The sequence below is a fragment of the Gobius niger genome (assembly GCF_951799975.1).
Source record: "Gobius niger genome assembly, chromosome: 17".
NCBI classification, from domain to species: domain Eukaryota; kingdom Metazoa; phylum Chordata; class Actinopteri; order Gobiiformes; family Gobiidae; genus Gobius; species Gobius niger.
In genome coordinates, this window is record NC_136868.1 from 24,183,873 (window position 1) to 24,200,819 (window position 16,947).

Genomic DNA, 16,947 nt, shown 5'->3' on the forward strand with positions numbered 1-16,947 from the left:
ACCCCGATAGCCCCAGTGAACACAGAGCTTCATCTCCTTCATTCAGTGTGTGGTCATTTGTTGAATTGGTATTGATGTTCAGACTCCTATACTTTTCATCCTGATTCATTTTGACCACTTTTCTCACAGCATAACATCCTAAATATGTTTTGACCTAATTGAGAAGTTAGTTTCGTTCAACTTTTTGACCCAAGAGCCGCATTGGGTTTTTGCACTCACTGTGGAAGTTTAGGGGGTAACACATTATAAGCAATCCTCAAAAGGACTGTCAATGTCTAAACATACATCCCCTTTCATTATTACTAAGAGAGAAAGAAAGAAGGACAGAAGGACAGAAAGAAGGAAAGAATGAATGAAAGAAAGAAAGAAAGAAAGAACAAAAGAACGAAAGAATGAAAGAAAGAAAGAATGAAAGCATGAAAGAAAGTAAGAAAGAACAAAAGAAAGAAAGAAAGAAAGAAATAACAAAATAATGAAAGAAAGAAAGAAAGAACAAAAGAAAGAAAGAAAGAAAGAAAGAAAGAAAGAAAGAAAGAAAGAAAGAAAGAAAGAAAGAAAGAAAGAAAGAAAGAAAGAAAGAAAGAAAGAAAGAAAGAAAGAACATATACAGTATACATAAAATGTGCAAAATCGACCGCCTGTATTGCATTTTGATGTAAAGTAAGTAATAATGTATATCATTTTTGTAAAGTCCAGGCTCCTTCCCAGATCTCAGCAACAAATCAAAGTATAGTATCCTCCTGCGTTGACCAATGAGACGAGCCTTTCCTGTGGACCAGCCTTTCAGGTCCAATCAGGAGGGAGGGGGAGGAGCTTGATCATTTACTTTTGAAAATTCTGTTCGTGCTCTCCTCATTTTGCAAACTAAGAAGAGCTTTCTGGTTAAAGGTTAAAGCTTTACATCATGTTATTATGTCATTCCCTCATTAAAAACATGCCTGAAGTGTAGTTGTCTTGGCACATTCACGTATTTTTGAGTAATCTGTAAAAACTCTGATGGCGGCCATTTTAGGGATAGGTTTGCCTGAGTCCTCCTAGGAACGCCCCCACCTCCTGGAGACGCCTCAGACCTTTCGTCACCAGCCGAGCAACCAACCACTGCTCCTCAGCAGAGCCCCCTCCCCACTGATGCCACAGACAGCGGGTGGAGGGGGCGTGTCGGAAAGGGTCAGAGGTTCTTAAAGAGACAGAGGCCTATTTCAAGACATTCACTACAGCCATTTTGAGAGAGCAATTTTATACAAGGCAGTTAATTTAATTTACTGCATTTACAGATCAACAGAGGGTTTCATCACCATTGTAGTGTGATATAGACTGGTGCTATGTGATTGAAAAAAACATAATCCCCCCTCTTTAAAGAGGAGAAGAATTTGATTGTTTACTTTCAAATGTCACTCTATCTCTCCCCACTTTGCAAACTTACAGTCCATCACTTTAATGTTCGGCCTTTTTAGCCAGCGCATCAGTGTTAGTGGTGGTTGTTCTCAGAGCTGCTCTGTTGGCCGGGCTCGGGTGTTTGCGAGCCGGATTGAAGGGCTGGAACTTTGATCAAGATGAGTGTGTTCATTGAGTGCATCAAATTGCCGACCTGTCAGAAAACGGAAGCCTCACTTCACGCAGGAATACTGCCAACATGTCGCCTGTCACAACCTGCATCTTTTGTTCGCTCACAAGCCAATCATGCAAATAAATAAATAACACAATGAAGTGGAGTGAGTGCTCCGTCGATAGAGAGAGAGAGAGAGAGATATGTATCCAGTTGGCACAGATTTTTGATTTCTCCTACAGTAAGTACATGCTCAAAGCCTTTCTTAATTATGGATTCAAGTGCACATAATGGCTCTTCCCAAAAAAGAAATATCTGACTGCAGCACATTTCTCTTCTTAACACTTAGCACACGGAGCCTCATTATACTGTGCATTTTAATGATACTCTTTCAACGTTTTATATTGTAAAGCGTATGACAAATCAGGGCATAAAGCAGCGTAGCAAAGCAGACAAGATCTGTATTTGGATCAAATCGCAGCATGCTTATTTATAACGCCAAAGCAGGTGGCGCCCAAGTAACCAAGATGTTAATACGCAACTAATAGTCCGTAAAGACCCCGATGTGATCCCGCTCCGCTCTGCCTTTAATGAATGTGCATAGGAGCCGCGCGTTTGAGAAGTTAGGAATAAATGAGGAAGTGAAGCGGCGCGTGAGACAGAAGGAGGGGAGGACACGCGGCACAGGCAGCCGCACAACAACAGGTGAGATTTATGCCGGGGTTTACTGCCGATGTTAATCACAAGCGGACCAGCGCTCCCATAAGTTCCCAGATGTTCGAGCGTGGAGTGCTTTTCTATTGTGGTTGTGAAAGCAAAAAAACACCACGACTTTGTCAAGTTTAGAGTGGAATAAATAGTGAAACTGCAGGGCGTGCTTTGAAAGTGGAATGCTGAAAATATTAAGGACAATCCGCATATTCGTTTCAATAAATCATAGTACCCCACTGGAGATACATTAAACCATTGCAAATATGACATTGGAGTAGCTTGTCTATTGACGTATTGCACCATTTGTTCATTCACAAGCCAAAGGGAATTGACCGAGGGGGACACGGGGCTGGGTTTGTACAAATTTGCAAAGAAGACGATAAAAACAGAGCTTCATTCCTGTCTCGTCGGGGGAAGAGATGGGCCATTAACAAAACCGCACATTTGCCTTGCCCTTTGCAAATTCATTACATAAAAGCGCCATTCTGAATGTTCACTCATTTGGTTTGCACCCTTTATATGCAAAATCATGTTTGCATTACACAAGTGCTGGGGAACAAAGGGGCCCATTTGAGCACGGTGGAGAGCTCTGCAGTGATATTTGTCATTCCGATGTTGAAGACCATTACTGTGGGAACATTCCTTGACAGTAAGTACCCTTGTCACTCTTTTCCAGGGTGAACCGTTGGGGAGGTGTCATGTTCACGGGAACAGGCATCAGCTATATAAGTGACAATACTTCTTGACACAAAGTAAGTAAGAAAGTGCATGGTCAGTTCACCCAGGAAAATCTATAGTATAAAACCAACCGTCTTTTTCCCATTTCCCCTCCATTATAGAAAGATTCATAGTAGAGATTTAAATGAGGCTAACTTGACTGGGTTGATTGAGTCAAGGACATTTCGCTCAGACTGGTTAAACTCACTCCTGCGGGCTAGGGTCAGGACTGATATAATCACACCTATTTCTAAACACTTAAACAGTTTAACTTATTAAAATTCTCAGTTGTTTGGTCCCGTTTGTATGAGCAAAGCCCTGCTGCTCCTGTAATGTGAGGAGGAGCCCATTGTGCAGTGGAGTCAAAGTAAGTCAGGCAAGGTTTGTACCTTTTTAACAAAAACTATCCTTCACTCCTCACTCAAACCATCTTTTTCTCTGTATTGAATTTGACCTCACTGTTGTCAAAAGTATATGGTTAGAAGCTTTTAAATGGAGATGCACAGCTGACTGTGGGCCCCTGCTGCTCTCTCTGCAATGCTGATACACACTTGTGAAGCGGCTGCTTTGTTTCCCCGATATACTGCTCACTGCACTTTTCCTTGCATCGAATGGAATACGCAACATGTTTGTGAGACATATCATTTTCAAATTGCCAAAATCAATTGTTAAAAGAGATTAGACGCCAAAGTGGAAATATTAAATGCAATCAAATCTGAAGCACAAATGTTATGATCCGACTTATGTAATTAAAAAAGTGCTATCCATGGGGTTTTAATATATATAAAACCTATAAATGTTCTTAATCCTGTGGTTTAGATCTTTTTTTGATTTTTATTTAACCAGGAAAGTCCCACTGAGATAAATAATCTCTTTTTCAGGGGAGTCCTGGATCTCTACAAACATGCTCTGAAATACACGGCACCTCTGTGTTTGTTTGCATGTTCATATTTCTCTGAAATCTCTAAATCCTGGGTCACTTAGTTGAGACATCGGTGCCCTCCAAAAAAGTGCAAGTGTGTAATGCATGTTTTATAGAGTGACAGATAAAGCTTCCCTCCCGACAACAGATTTACACTCCATCACTTCCTATTTGGAAGAGGCGCCTCTTGTGCCACAGCAGTGCCAGCGCCGGTGCCACCTCTCCACTCCCTCCACCCCCCCCCTGTGTCCCCCTTTCTCTCCTCCCTCACTGTGAGCCGCAATCAGAACCCAAGTCGCTCAGTATAGAGCTTGCTTTGTTTACACAACAACATCAATAATGAACGGGAATATTTCCTCAACAAACGTGTCAGGTAACCCGGGGAGAATTAGAAAGCACGGAGACATACCCAATTTAAGACGTAATTTAAATCAAACAAAGCAAGTGCGCGGTTTGTTCTGTTGCCAATCCGAAGCGAAGTGACCTGGATTTACAGCGGACCTGCTTATCCCTCTTCCCCTTCTTTTTCTAATGACACCTGCCTCAATGCGGATTACTCATCTGATCACAGAATAATATCCTGCGCCGCACCATGAAGGACATGATTTTTTTTTTTTTAAACAAGGAAACCCCTGAAATCACGCCACCGCTTTAACGGGATTGTTCTGTGGCAGCTGCAGCAGAGGCAGCGTGGAAATGAAAATCCCAGCAGAGATAATCTCATCACCGCGTGAATCAATACACACTCACTCGCTCTCGCACTGCGCTTTACTGTGGGAGACGGTGGCAGGAAGTCATCGCAATATTTGGGTCGCCGGGGGACAAGGGAACCTGCCTGGGGTCACTGGATTTGGATTTAGAGAACACCGTCAGATATCAACAATAGAGGTTTGGCCCGGGATGACGCATCAATATATACATTTATATATATACTGTACTACGGCGAGGTCATCAAAGGGACAATGACATGCTTATTCCTCTGAGTACTAAATGTAATTCACTTAATTTGTCGCGAGGGCCAAAACCATTTCCAAATTGGATATATTGTTTGAGTATGGGGCGGCACTCGAAGAAGCGACTCTCTCTGCCAAGTGGAGTTTATGTAGCCTGCGCAGATTGTTCTTATATTCACTGTATGTGCTGTGTAGGAGGCTGCCCATAGTGTGTGTGATGGCTTTATAATGACGCAGAAACACAAAAACATATTCCGTGTGCCATGACTTGGTAACACTTTACATTATGGGCCGGTAAATCCATGGTACTTACAGTGGTAATTACTAGTAATGACAGTGGTACTTATTGGTACTTATTGTGGTGCTTAAAGTGGTACTTACAGTGGTAATTCTAGGATCTTATTGTGGTGCTTAAAGTGGTGATTACTAGTAATTAGGGTTAGGGGTTAGGATTAGGGTTAGGGAGACATGTATCTCTCATTACTAAGAGATACAGTGGTAATGCTCTTAGTAATGAAGGTTGTACTTCTATTTACTTTGTTACTTTAAGTGATAGTTTCTAGTAGTTTTGTGACTATAAAACAACATAAATCAGCAATAGAGAAAACAAGAAGTACAGCCTTCATTACTTTAAGAGTTACCACTGTATCTGGAAGTACACGCCTTGTAATTCTCACTATAATATCCTTTAAGTACCACAATAAGTACCTAGAAGTACCACTATTATTACTAGTATTTACCACTGTAAGTACCACAATAAGTACCTAGAAGTACCACTATTATTACTAGTATTTTTCCACTGTAAGTACCACCATAAGTACCATTTTAAGCACCAGTGTAAGTACCACCGTAAGTACCACCGTAAGTACCACCGTAAGTACCACCATAAGTACCACTGTAAGTACCACTACAAGTACCACGGCAAGTACCATCGTAAGTACCACCGTAAGTACCTAGAATTACCTCTGTAAGTACCAAGGACTTACCGGCCCGTAATGTAAAGTGTTACCCCACAATAAAATGACAGCTAATGTATCACTTCCTCGTTCACATTTTGATGGATATTCCACCCCAGACTAGAAACATCCCATATGAGCTGGTGGGTGAGCGCTGCGGAACCCTCTTTCCTCACTGCAAGAAGGTCTCGGGTTCGATTCCCAGACTGCTAAACATCACGATAATAACAATAATATGATAATTATTCTAACACAAGCAGTTTGCATTCTGTCAAACCCTTCTGTTGTCGCCGGTCCTGAAGCGGATTTGAAGCTGTATTTTCCGATTTCAACCTTGCTCCTACCCGCTGTTGCCCACCTGTTGCTGTCATATGCCGCCTTTGCCTCTCACTTTTCCAAGTCATTCACGCAAAATCCACTCTCCCCTCGGCCGCCACACCTTCGTCTGCCCCCATCTCCGGCACACGGCAGTTGAACCATTAGCCTCTCCATCTTCTCCAGCGCCACCACCACTATTGGGGGAGATCGTGACTGTCCCCCCACGCCCCGACAAAATCGATGACACTCCTCTCCCTGGTTGCATATTTGGTTTCCACCTGCCAGGGTTTAAAGTCATCTTTTCAGGAAACGTATCATTGCACCTCATTTCTCTGTCTAAGTCTAAAGTATTAGAATGCAGTTTTAGTGGATTCTTCAGAAAGTAAAGCTTTAGGCTAAAGGCTACACAATATGGGATTTCAATTCGTCACTGGATCAATATTGTACTTTCACAGGCTACTACTCCTTGTATTTATGTGGGTAATCTACAGAAAAGCCTTCAAAGGAATATCTCTAAATGTACAGTTTTCTCTTTTACCTTATCCCACCTTAACTGGAGTTTTTATTACAATCCCGTTCCTGGTGTTTTTCTCTCTTCCACCCCACGTGAAGCACATTGCATGGTCTAATCCTACATTCAGTTCCCATGACCAAGATACTGGATTATAGAGCTGGAGATGGTCCCTGGGGGCTGCTGCTCACTGGCTGCCCACCGCTCGCACTGCTCCTACAGCCGCTGGATTAGGTTTAATGCACAGGATCTCCCTGCGCAGGTCAAGTGTAACAGCCAGTACCTGAGCACACAAATCCACCGCTTGAGCCGTGCTTGGTGAGGGAAGGCGGAAAAAAAGGTCACCTGGTTTGAGCGAGCAGGAATATACATCGGAATAAAGAGACTTTTCTCTTTTTGTTGGAGGATTTGTGTTATGTAAAACAGGCTCATGACGAGGATACTCGTTATCAGCCCGTCCTTAGATCCTGAGAATGCACCAAGTTTCAGTGCTTTGGCAGAGTTGATGGAGGAAAAACACATCAAGGTGCTTTGCCGGCTACCTCACAGCTCATGCGTGGTCTTTTGTAAAGGATGAAGAATGGCCTGAAAGAAATCCATTTTGGCAGTGGAGATAACATCCCCAAAGCCATAATAACACTCCAAACGGCTCTCTCTGAAGACACCATAGTAACATAGTTCATACTTTACTAAGTAATTGTTATCCACCCAAGACTTTGCAAAAAATTCTGTGAAAGAGGATCATCTAAAATAAAACCATCATATACGGAGCCAAATGTTTACATACACTTTATAAAAAGACACCTTTGCAATTTTTTTCTCACATTTTTTTCTGACATGAAAACAGAATTCATCATTTTTTGGTGTTTTAAGATTATTTCTATTTGTCAAATTCCAGAAGAATGAGAGATAGAAGTTTTGTATTACTTTTTTACAAAACCAAAAGTTTCCATACATTTGATTAATATTTGGTAGCATTGCCTTTAAACTGTATAACTTGGGTCAAATGTTTTGGATTTCCTTCCTTTTGGCAGGAGTTTTGGTCCATTCCTCCAAACAGAACTGGTGTAACTGAGACACATTTGTAGGCCACCTTGCGTGCACATATTTCCAGCTCTGCCCATATATTTTCTACTGGACTTTGTAACCAGTATTGGCCACAATGCTTTGAGAATTGTCCATCTGGAAGACCCATCTGCGCCCAAGTTTTAACTTCCTGGCTGATGTCTTGAGATGTTGCTCCAATATTTCCACATATCGTTCTTTCTTCATGATGTCATCTGTATTTTGTGAAGTGCACCAGTCCCTCCCGCAGCAAAACAACCCCACAGCATGATGCTGCCACCCCCGTATTTCACTGTTGAGATCAGCACTAGCAAGATTGAATCTCATTCTTTTGGCATTTGACAAATATTTTTTTTTAGAAATTCAAATTGACCTTAAAAAAGTAGAAGTTAATTCTGGTGTCATGTCAGATGGTGAGAAAAAAAATGCAAATGTGTCTTTTTATGAAGTGTATGTAAACATATGGTTCCCACTGTATATTATGAATCTATCACTAATCCGTAAACCAAATGTTAGGTCAAGGGCCCATCTCATCTGCCTGGAGACTGAATGGAGAGTAGTTGGACACTTGAGTTGCCGCTGGTCACGGAGATGTCTCCGAAACGTCCCCGAGCAATCATCCAAGTTGCGGAGACGTTGGCAGACGTTGGTCCGTCTGGCGAGATAGGCCCTTCACCCTGTTTTGCTTCAGGATCTCATAAGACCTGTCCAAGATACAGGTACATGCATTTGATCAAGTCATGTGTACAATGGGGTTGTGCAAAAAGTATCGTGAGCTGAATAACGGTGAGGCTTCTGCTAACTGTTTATTCTCCACCACCACCTCCTCCTTTTAAAGGTCTGAACACTCGAAAACCCTCCCGACAAAATCTGGTGCCGCATGCTTTTAAGTGTAGTATCTTCACTAGAGAATAATAATCTTACTTATTTTGGGGGAGAGAAATAAAAAACCTTTCCCAACAAGTCAAAACAAAGTTACACGGTGTTCCTTGGAGCCTGTTAGTGAACTTTTAATAAAAAAAATATTCTTTCCATCTGTGCTCCAATCAAGTTTAAACATAACGGGCCAGATCTTGTGCCTGGCGCAAGGACAATGCAAACTCTAACTCGATAGCTATTTTCTGAGCGGTGCTGCTGTTGCGCTGTGTTCCTGCACCACTTGTGAGAGGTCATAGCTTAGACAAAAAGAGGAGGTCGACTGGGGCGTGGTTAATTACAAGCAGCACTGAGAGCGGTCTCTGATGTCAGCCTCACATTCCTTTTCTCTTTTACATCGCGCTGCCTTGTGTTCTTCCTTAAGCTTTACTGGCTGTCACAGGTCAAACTAAAAACTTTATTAACCCAATCGTGAGCTAAACAATGTTCGTGTCTCGAGAGAAAGAGATGTCGCCTATGCCGGTCCCGCTGTGGCGTGGGTCGGCACTCGCTGATCCGCAATCACGACCAAAACAAATGCACATGTTCAGTCAAATTGAAGTGAAAATCAAATCAGGTGTTGTCAACTCGAGCACTGTCAATGAACAGTGAGTCAAAGATGTGAAAGTTTAGCTCAATCCTATACCACAGTATTCCACTGAGCTTCTTTTCAGAAAGCAAACTAGTAAAAGTCCATCCATTTCCTTATTTTGAAAGGTTTCCTATACTTATCAACGCGACCAACTATCTGACATGTTCAGGCTGTGTCGCGCGTTTCAGCACCGCGGACAGCGCACCTAATTTAACCAAACTCCGGGCGCGCGGCACACCTCTAAACAGCTGTTGCTATCCTTTTCTTTACATAGCCACCTCAGCTGCAGGAGAAGCTCTGGGCGCGCACTGTCAACACTTTTCACCAACGCCCCCCCCCCCACTATTCCGAGCATATACCCACGGGCTGGTACATTTTAGCCCCCCACGGCACTCCTCCTTCCCCTCTCGCTTCACTTCTGGCTGGGGCTGCTGTCGCCGCCAGGTAAAACATCGGATGAGGAGACGCCGGTGTGGAGGTGGTGGGAAATAGGAAAGAAAGAAAAAAAAAAATCAAAATCCACAGCTATGCAACCCACATTGGTGTCAATACAAAGAGATTGGAGAGTGCCACAGTTACAGAGATTGGGTGAGGAGGTGCGATATGGAGAAGGCGGTGGGTGTCCGTGAGAAGGAGAGATGCTTTTTTTATTTTTTTATTTTAGTGTTTCTGAACTTGTTTTGCCCTCGAAAGTAGCACTGCAGTAATATGTAAGGTGAAATGTTACAGGGTGTTTTTTGTTGTTGTTGTAAAGGTTATGGTGCAAGAAACGTTAAAACCGCCCCAGTGAAATGCTTGTCCTAGTTATTGTCAGGGGGGGAAAAAACTGCAGTATAAAGGGAACCCTGACAAAACAACACATCAACGTTGATATTTCACATTTCGTCATTTAAATGGATGTGCGTGCATGGAAAATACATTTGATGCATGGTCGTTATTTGGTCGTTATTCGGAATGGCATGCCAACAAATCTATGGCGCCGTGATATATGCAGTCTGAGAGCACACTGGCTCAAAAACAGGCCAAGTGATCCAGGAATGCTTTGGTGTTGGAACGTTATAGCGTGATTAAAAGCTCCAAAAGGTCCATTTAATTTTAAACTTTTATTAGAGAAGCATTAGTGGTCCCCAAACTGGTTCTGGAATGGTTTAACACCTATACAGGTAGTTCCTTATTGGACAGTGACCCACACTTTGCTCTTTTATGACCAAGTTATTAATGCAACAGATGTATAAGTAATGTGGGCTTCTAGTGCCAGACTCTCAGCTTTAATTTGAGGGTATTCAGATCCGAGTCAGAGGGATGGTTCAGGAATTATAGCACCCGAGAATGAAACTGCCTCTTTTTCAAGGGCAACGAAAGTAATTGAACATAAGCTGTGACGCCGGAGTTTGAACAAGTTCTTTCTTTCTTTCTCCCAGACTGATTTTTTCCCGCACAACGAACACGGTGTCGTAAATGTTTCGAGATAAGAACCCGCATCAGCGCTGGCACTTGATCACTTTTGAAATTCAATAAACGTTCAATAAATAATCATTGCGTCTTGGCCATGCGTCATGTGTATGGATTTCCTGTTTACAGCATAAAGGGCTCTGCATTTATCTGACTTCACCCGTGGCTACGCCCATTTGATTAATATCATTTCTAAATGTCCTGCTCTTCCCAAGGCTCAGTGGTGTTTGATCATCCGCCCATCTCTCACGTGGCGCCCCCCCCTGAGCCATCCTTCTTCAACAGCGTGTCATGTGGCGATGCGAGACATGTGCATGCTTAAATGTCCCGCGTCCCATATGCGTCAAAACTCCAGCCTTTTCCCTAACGACTTTCAATCTGGAAATCAATAAATCACGAGCGCCATTGCGACCACCGGCTTGTTATTTGGCGGGAATTATTCCAAGTTATGCCCCAGCCTTTTCCCATTCAGCCTTTTTTTTCAAATGTTAATCTCCGCTTTCGCTTTTGGTCATTAGAAAACAAAACAAAAACAGGGGCCCTTTTTCCGCCACTTGTTGCTGCTTGCACTTCATGCCTCGATGCGTCGATGGAAAATGACCACACTTTCACCTGTGAGTGGTCTTAATGTTATGCCAGCTCCATGCGAATGTCAATACATCCATCTCTCCAGCCCTCCGTGCATTCTGCTTGTTGAAAAAGGTCATTAATTTTGCAGCAGTCGAGCCCAAATGCGATAAAAGGGTATGCATCATTTTACAGAGAGAGGCCCAGCGTCTGTAATCCATCTTCCTACAACCAGGATACAGACCCAAGTAACTAAGTTGCACTTTTCCATTTTAATGTAAATAAGGACAGGCAGAGCGGTGAGGCTGTGGGGTGTTTGCTTGCAATATGTAATCATTGCACTAAAATCTACCCAGAGTTCCTTTGGGAAACCCCAGGCTTTAAAAACATGAACTATTCACCCATTGGCAGCTATTTTAGGGGGAAAGCATTAATGTTCATTTCAGGAATTTTAGGAACCATTTTATTGAGGACGCTTCGATTTGGCAGAGGTTTAAAGTGTCCCATTTCAACTTTATGGCTGCAGTGGCGGCCCTAGCAATTAGAGAACAATTGCTCCGGGAATATTTTTGCTTCTTGTAAATAATAACATTTGTCTTGACCATAGGGCTGGATAAAAGATTTTTCACTGACTGACCAATTAATCAAAGGGGGAATGTGACATTTTTGGAGGATTTTAATAGGTTTCATGTTCACATGACATCACATGTCTATAGTTTAAAAATCAGGCTGCAGGACACTGGAAATTCCCATGATTCTTCATGATGGTATTGTCTTGCTTTTTGTCTTATATTTAAGAGTTTAGAGTCGAGGTCGTGTTCATGAGTGAGGGACGGATGGAGCGGTAGATAGATGGACGGATCGGTGCGGCGTCAGCAGTGACGTGGTCGCTGTATCGGTCTGTCGTGGTGAAGAGGGAGCTGAGTCGGGGGGCAAAGCTCTCGATTTACCGATCGATCTACGTTCCCACCCTCACCTATGGTCATGAGATTTGGGTAATGACTGAAAGGACAAGATCGCGGATAGAAGCGGCCAAAATGAGTTTCCTTCACAGGGTGGCTGGGCGCACCCTTCGAGATCGGGTGAGGAGCTCAGTTAACCCGGAAGGAGCTCGGAGTAGAGTCGCTGCTCCTTCACGTTGAAAGTTGCCAGCTGAGGTGGCTAGGGCATCTGTTCTGGATGCCTCCTGGCCGCTTCCCTCCGGAGGTGTTCCAGGCATGTCCTATTGGGACAAGACCCAGGACACGCTGGTGGGACTATGTCTCCGAGCTGGCCTGGTGTCACCTCTTGGGTCCCCCCAGAACAGCAGGAGGAGGTGAAATGGATCGGGAAGTCTGGGCATCTCTGCTGAGACTGCTGCCTCCGCGACCCAGTCCCGGATAAAGCGGAAGAAAATGGATGGATGGATGGATGGATTTAAGAGTTACTGGGAGAATCTACATGAAACAAAAATGGTCTCAAATGTTCACAGTCTTCTCTGTCAGTATGTAAAAAAACATATACATAACAATAACGTAAAAACATAAAAACACAGTCCAAAATACTGTTGAGGTGCAACATTTGTCAATTTTCTTTTTGACATTTCTTTCAAAAACGGTTTCTCTCTCATAGAGATGTGTTGGGCCCTGCCGTCCATCTGAGATTCTGACATCATCACATTGTAGAACGTAACCTATTCCAAGATAAAATAAAATGATCAATCAAGGCCATAATAGTAATCTAGGGGTTGTAATCATAGCATCACAAGTGATCGCCCCACCAGCTTTTATATTTGCTCACCACAGTGTGACGTTTCGGGCGTAGCCCTTCTTCAGACAATCAAGGTAGCTCAAACACACCTGTGCATATGCAGCACTCGATCACATGGGTCATGTGACAGGATACATAACATGGCACAAAAAAGTGTCACATGATCAGTACAAAATATATGAAATAAAGATTGCCAGTGCAAGAACAAAAACTATACATGTCCTTGTGGACTGATCATGTGACACGTTTTTGTGCCATGTTATGTATCCTGTCACATGACCCATCATCATCAAGTGCTGTATACAGTTGTGCTCAAAAGTTTACATCCCCTGGCAGAATTTTTGATTTTTTTAGAAAGAAATATGAAAGATAACACAAAAAGCTGTTTTTCATTCATTGTTGGTTGTGTGAAGCCATTTGTGGTGAAAAACTCTTCTCAGCTCTTCTTAAATCATAATGAAAAAAGAAAGTACCAAAAATGATCCTGAAAAAAAATCTTTCGTATTCTTTGAAAAATTGTCCAAAAATTATTTTTGTATTATTACGTTTTGATGTAGCACACTGGCTTAGGACCGGTGGATGTGCGTGTCTTCGCCTAAAAACTGGGAATAGAAGTAGTCCCATGAGGTGCACATGATTCCATTGAACCATGCGGGGGTCTTTACTCATTGCATGAGTTTGAGGACTGGGTTCTGTCTGTAGAAGCTGGAAACTGCTGCTGTTGACTACAAAATGCCCTTGTGTGTATCTGTCCTGGGGCCTAACTACCTCTTGCTTATCTCCATTCCATACAGCCACGTGAGTATTTTCTTCTTTTCTCACAATACTCTGGGCTGGGAGTAGTAGTAGTATTAGTAGTAGTAGTAGTAGTGTTCATAGTAGTAGTGGTCACAGTCATAGTTACATAGTACAATCCAGTAGGCCTAAACAATCGTAGGGGCAAAATCCAACTAGACTGAATATCTATATATGTAATATATTATTAGAAGCCCTAAGGCAGTACTCAGCATTAGAATTATTGTAGCAACAAGTGCATACAGCAAGTTACATACAATCAATTTACTTCATTTCAAACACAAAAATAATTGCAAATCCATCTTGACTCAAGGGTACTGAGCAAAGGCAAAGTGGAACAACAGCAAAAAGACTATAGCATCGAAAATGGCTTCTTAAAAATAATGCATTGTTCTTTCTGGATTTGATTTGGGCATAATACGATCGAGTTGAAAGAAAAAGGTTATATCTGCTCCTCTGCTCTTGTAGATTATGATTGACATTCCATGGATTCCCCTCAAAGAAGCCAATAATACAGCCTGCGGCAACGATACTGATATATATAGAGAGCTCTGTGGGAAAACAGATGCAAGGTAGCGATTGAAAGAAGATTTGACTCGTCAGGTAGACTTGGTGATTGGCCCATATACTGCACATCCGCTCGCATATTCGCAACTAAATCTGCCAGCTTCTTTGGTGAGACCCAACGAGAACGTGTTATGTGCCCACTTCCCCTTTAATCTCCTGTCCACACAGTGCAGCTCTTCAGATCATTCTACACATTATACCAGAGGGGCTTTGAACTCGGAGGTTTCCATTTGGCATCCGCCAGGTTTAGGCTTTCAGCGTCTGCTTGACTTCCCATAATAAAATGGCACTACATGCATCAGGAAGCCACGGCCATGGTCCTGCTCATGGGCAAGCACTTTATCCCTTTTAGGAGGCAGCAGTGTGGTCAAGTTGTTATTATATAAATCACATTAGGCATAAAGAACGAAGCCAAGTGGTGTAACAGCATATGGGTCACCTCAAGGATTTGTGCATTGAATGTGACTACAGTCGGTGTGAAAGCAGAGGTTTATGCAAGTGGAAAATTGCAGACGGCTTTGTGACGTATGTGACGAAAAATACAATGTGAAGAAGAAATAAATGATTGAGAAATGACAGAGATTCACTGTTGAAATGAAAAAAAGGGACCAAATCCAGCATTTTTTTTTCTTTGCAATCTGCACAAGTGCTGGATCAAACATTCAACAGATCATGAAGTTAATGACGCACTGGCACCTGCAGCTCAAAGCCAAAACAACCCAAATGTATCTCCCAAACACGCACAAACAGTTCAAACTGCTCATGATCTGTTGACTCTGAAGCGCTCTGAGACATGACAAAAAGAACATTTTCTTTAATTCTGAAACCACTCTCCTGCGCTGCTTTAGCCAAGCGCAGACGCTGCCATATTTGACTCCACTCAAATCAAACAGGTCAAGGTCAAACTGAAGGAACATCCCCCGGCGGTCCGCACACTTAAACCTGGATCAAACACAGCCAAAACGCGGTGCGCTCCGGGGCCCCGTGTGCGTCCGGAGCCCCGGAGCGCACGCACCACAGCCAGGTAAACAGCCCCCCACCTGTGTATCCAGCGGCTCCCCGTGCTCAATGACGCTGATGAAGGGGATCTCCAAAAACGACGCCATGAACTCCACCTGTAGCAGCTCCTCACGGTTCTGTGGGAAGGCGAGCACCGCGGAGACTCCTTGCACCACCACGCCCTGGCACACGCACCGGAACAGGGACTCCGGGTCTGCGGCCGCGGGCTGCCGGGTCACCAGCTCCAGGCTCAGGTTGTACGGCAAGAAGTTGTCTTCGTCCCGCGTCATGCCCGCGGCGGCCCGGTTCAGCGCCGCTTGGACCTGGACGCGGGCCGCTCTTTGCGCGGGCAAGAGCGCACCGACGCGCACCGTGTGTCCAATCTGCGCCAGGATGTGGCACGGCTGCGGGTGATGGAGGCACGGCTGCACGAGGAGCAAGTGCAAGAGAATGAACGCGCGGAGTCCGATGTGAGAGTATAGAGTCCGGGAAGTGGAGGAGGAACAGGGCAAAGTGGAGGTGAAATTCATCCTGCCGCGCTCTCAGCATCGCTCTGCCGCTCTCCGCTCGATGCTCCTCCGCCGCGTGCCGCTGAGAGGAGAGCGTGCTCCTACTGTTGCTGCTCGGGCTGCTGCTGGTGCTGGGATGGGGGGGTGGGGGGGTCTGAGGGGAAGGAGGAGGGGGCCAGAGGAGGAGCGGGCTGTGGATTTGGAGGTGCGCAGGTAAAAGTAAGAAACTCAAGAAAAAAAAGGCGCAGATCGGTGAAGGTCAAAGAGAGGAGACGGTCCCGTGCGCTAAAGCGGGGAGTGCGGGCGCAACAACACCGGGAAAAGGAAGAAGTGCCACTGAATAAAAAGAAGTGATTTCAAATGTCAAGAGGACAGCTCTGGAAACTCGAGAGCCAAAGCAATCCCCAAATTCTACACCTATTCCACACTCGCACTGTAGACCTGTTGAAAATGTGACATCTCATTTTCTGTTACTGTCAGAACATTTTCCCCACACGTCATCAAAATGGTGACAGTTACGGTGTCTGATGTCTGGTTCAGGGGGAAATAAGGGCAAAGGCTTCTTGAGTTGATTTTTTTTTTCCCACCCAAAAAAAATCTGAGGCAATATTTTCTCCAAAGATCTCAATACATTTAGCCAGTGCCTCCTCATTTACTCCTAGGAACAAACCCAATGCATTTTAATGTGTACAGGATGAGACACTATCAAAATACAAAGTCTGTTCAGAGTCCAAGCCTCCAAGAGTTTTAGGCACTTTTCAGAAAGACGTGAGATTAGCATATTTCTCTATGCATATCCTCCACACTTTGCTCCACACTCCCTTTATATAACACACAGACAGGGGAGCCCAGGGTATTCGCACCTGGTATTAGTGCTGGCCTCCTTTGATCCTATCAGAATGAATTTTAATGTCACGCCTGAGCTGGGGGTTAGATGGCGAAGCACAGACAACATTTCATCTGCGGGGAGTCCATTGTACATGCCGCACATGATCCTGTCCCATCAATCGTGGGGAGGAGTGCTCGTGCTACAATTAAAATAAAGACTCAAGTGTTGGTTGTGCAGCATTAGGACGCAAGAATGACCAGGAGACGCTGCAGGA

The 16,947-nt window shown here is 43.9% G+C and overlaps 1 protein-coding gene across 1 annotated transcript in view; it reads right to left on the reverse strand.

The window, feature by feature from the left end:
* The window catches only part of grin3bb (glutamate receptor, ionotropic, N-methyl-D-aspartate 3Bb), a 71,767-nt gene extending 55,803 nt beyond the window's left edge, over nt 1–15,964 (reverse strand). The window contains exon 1 of the mRNA XM_079575569.1: nt 15,377–15,964. Coding sequence (XP_079431695.1) covers nt 15,377–15,865 — 489 coding nt within the window. The 5' untranslated portion in view covers nt 15,866–15,964. The remainder of the gene's footprint in view (nt 1–15,376) is intronic.
* Nucleotides 15,965–16,947: the final 983 nt, after the last annotated feature.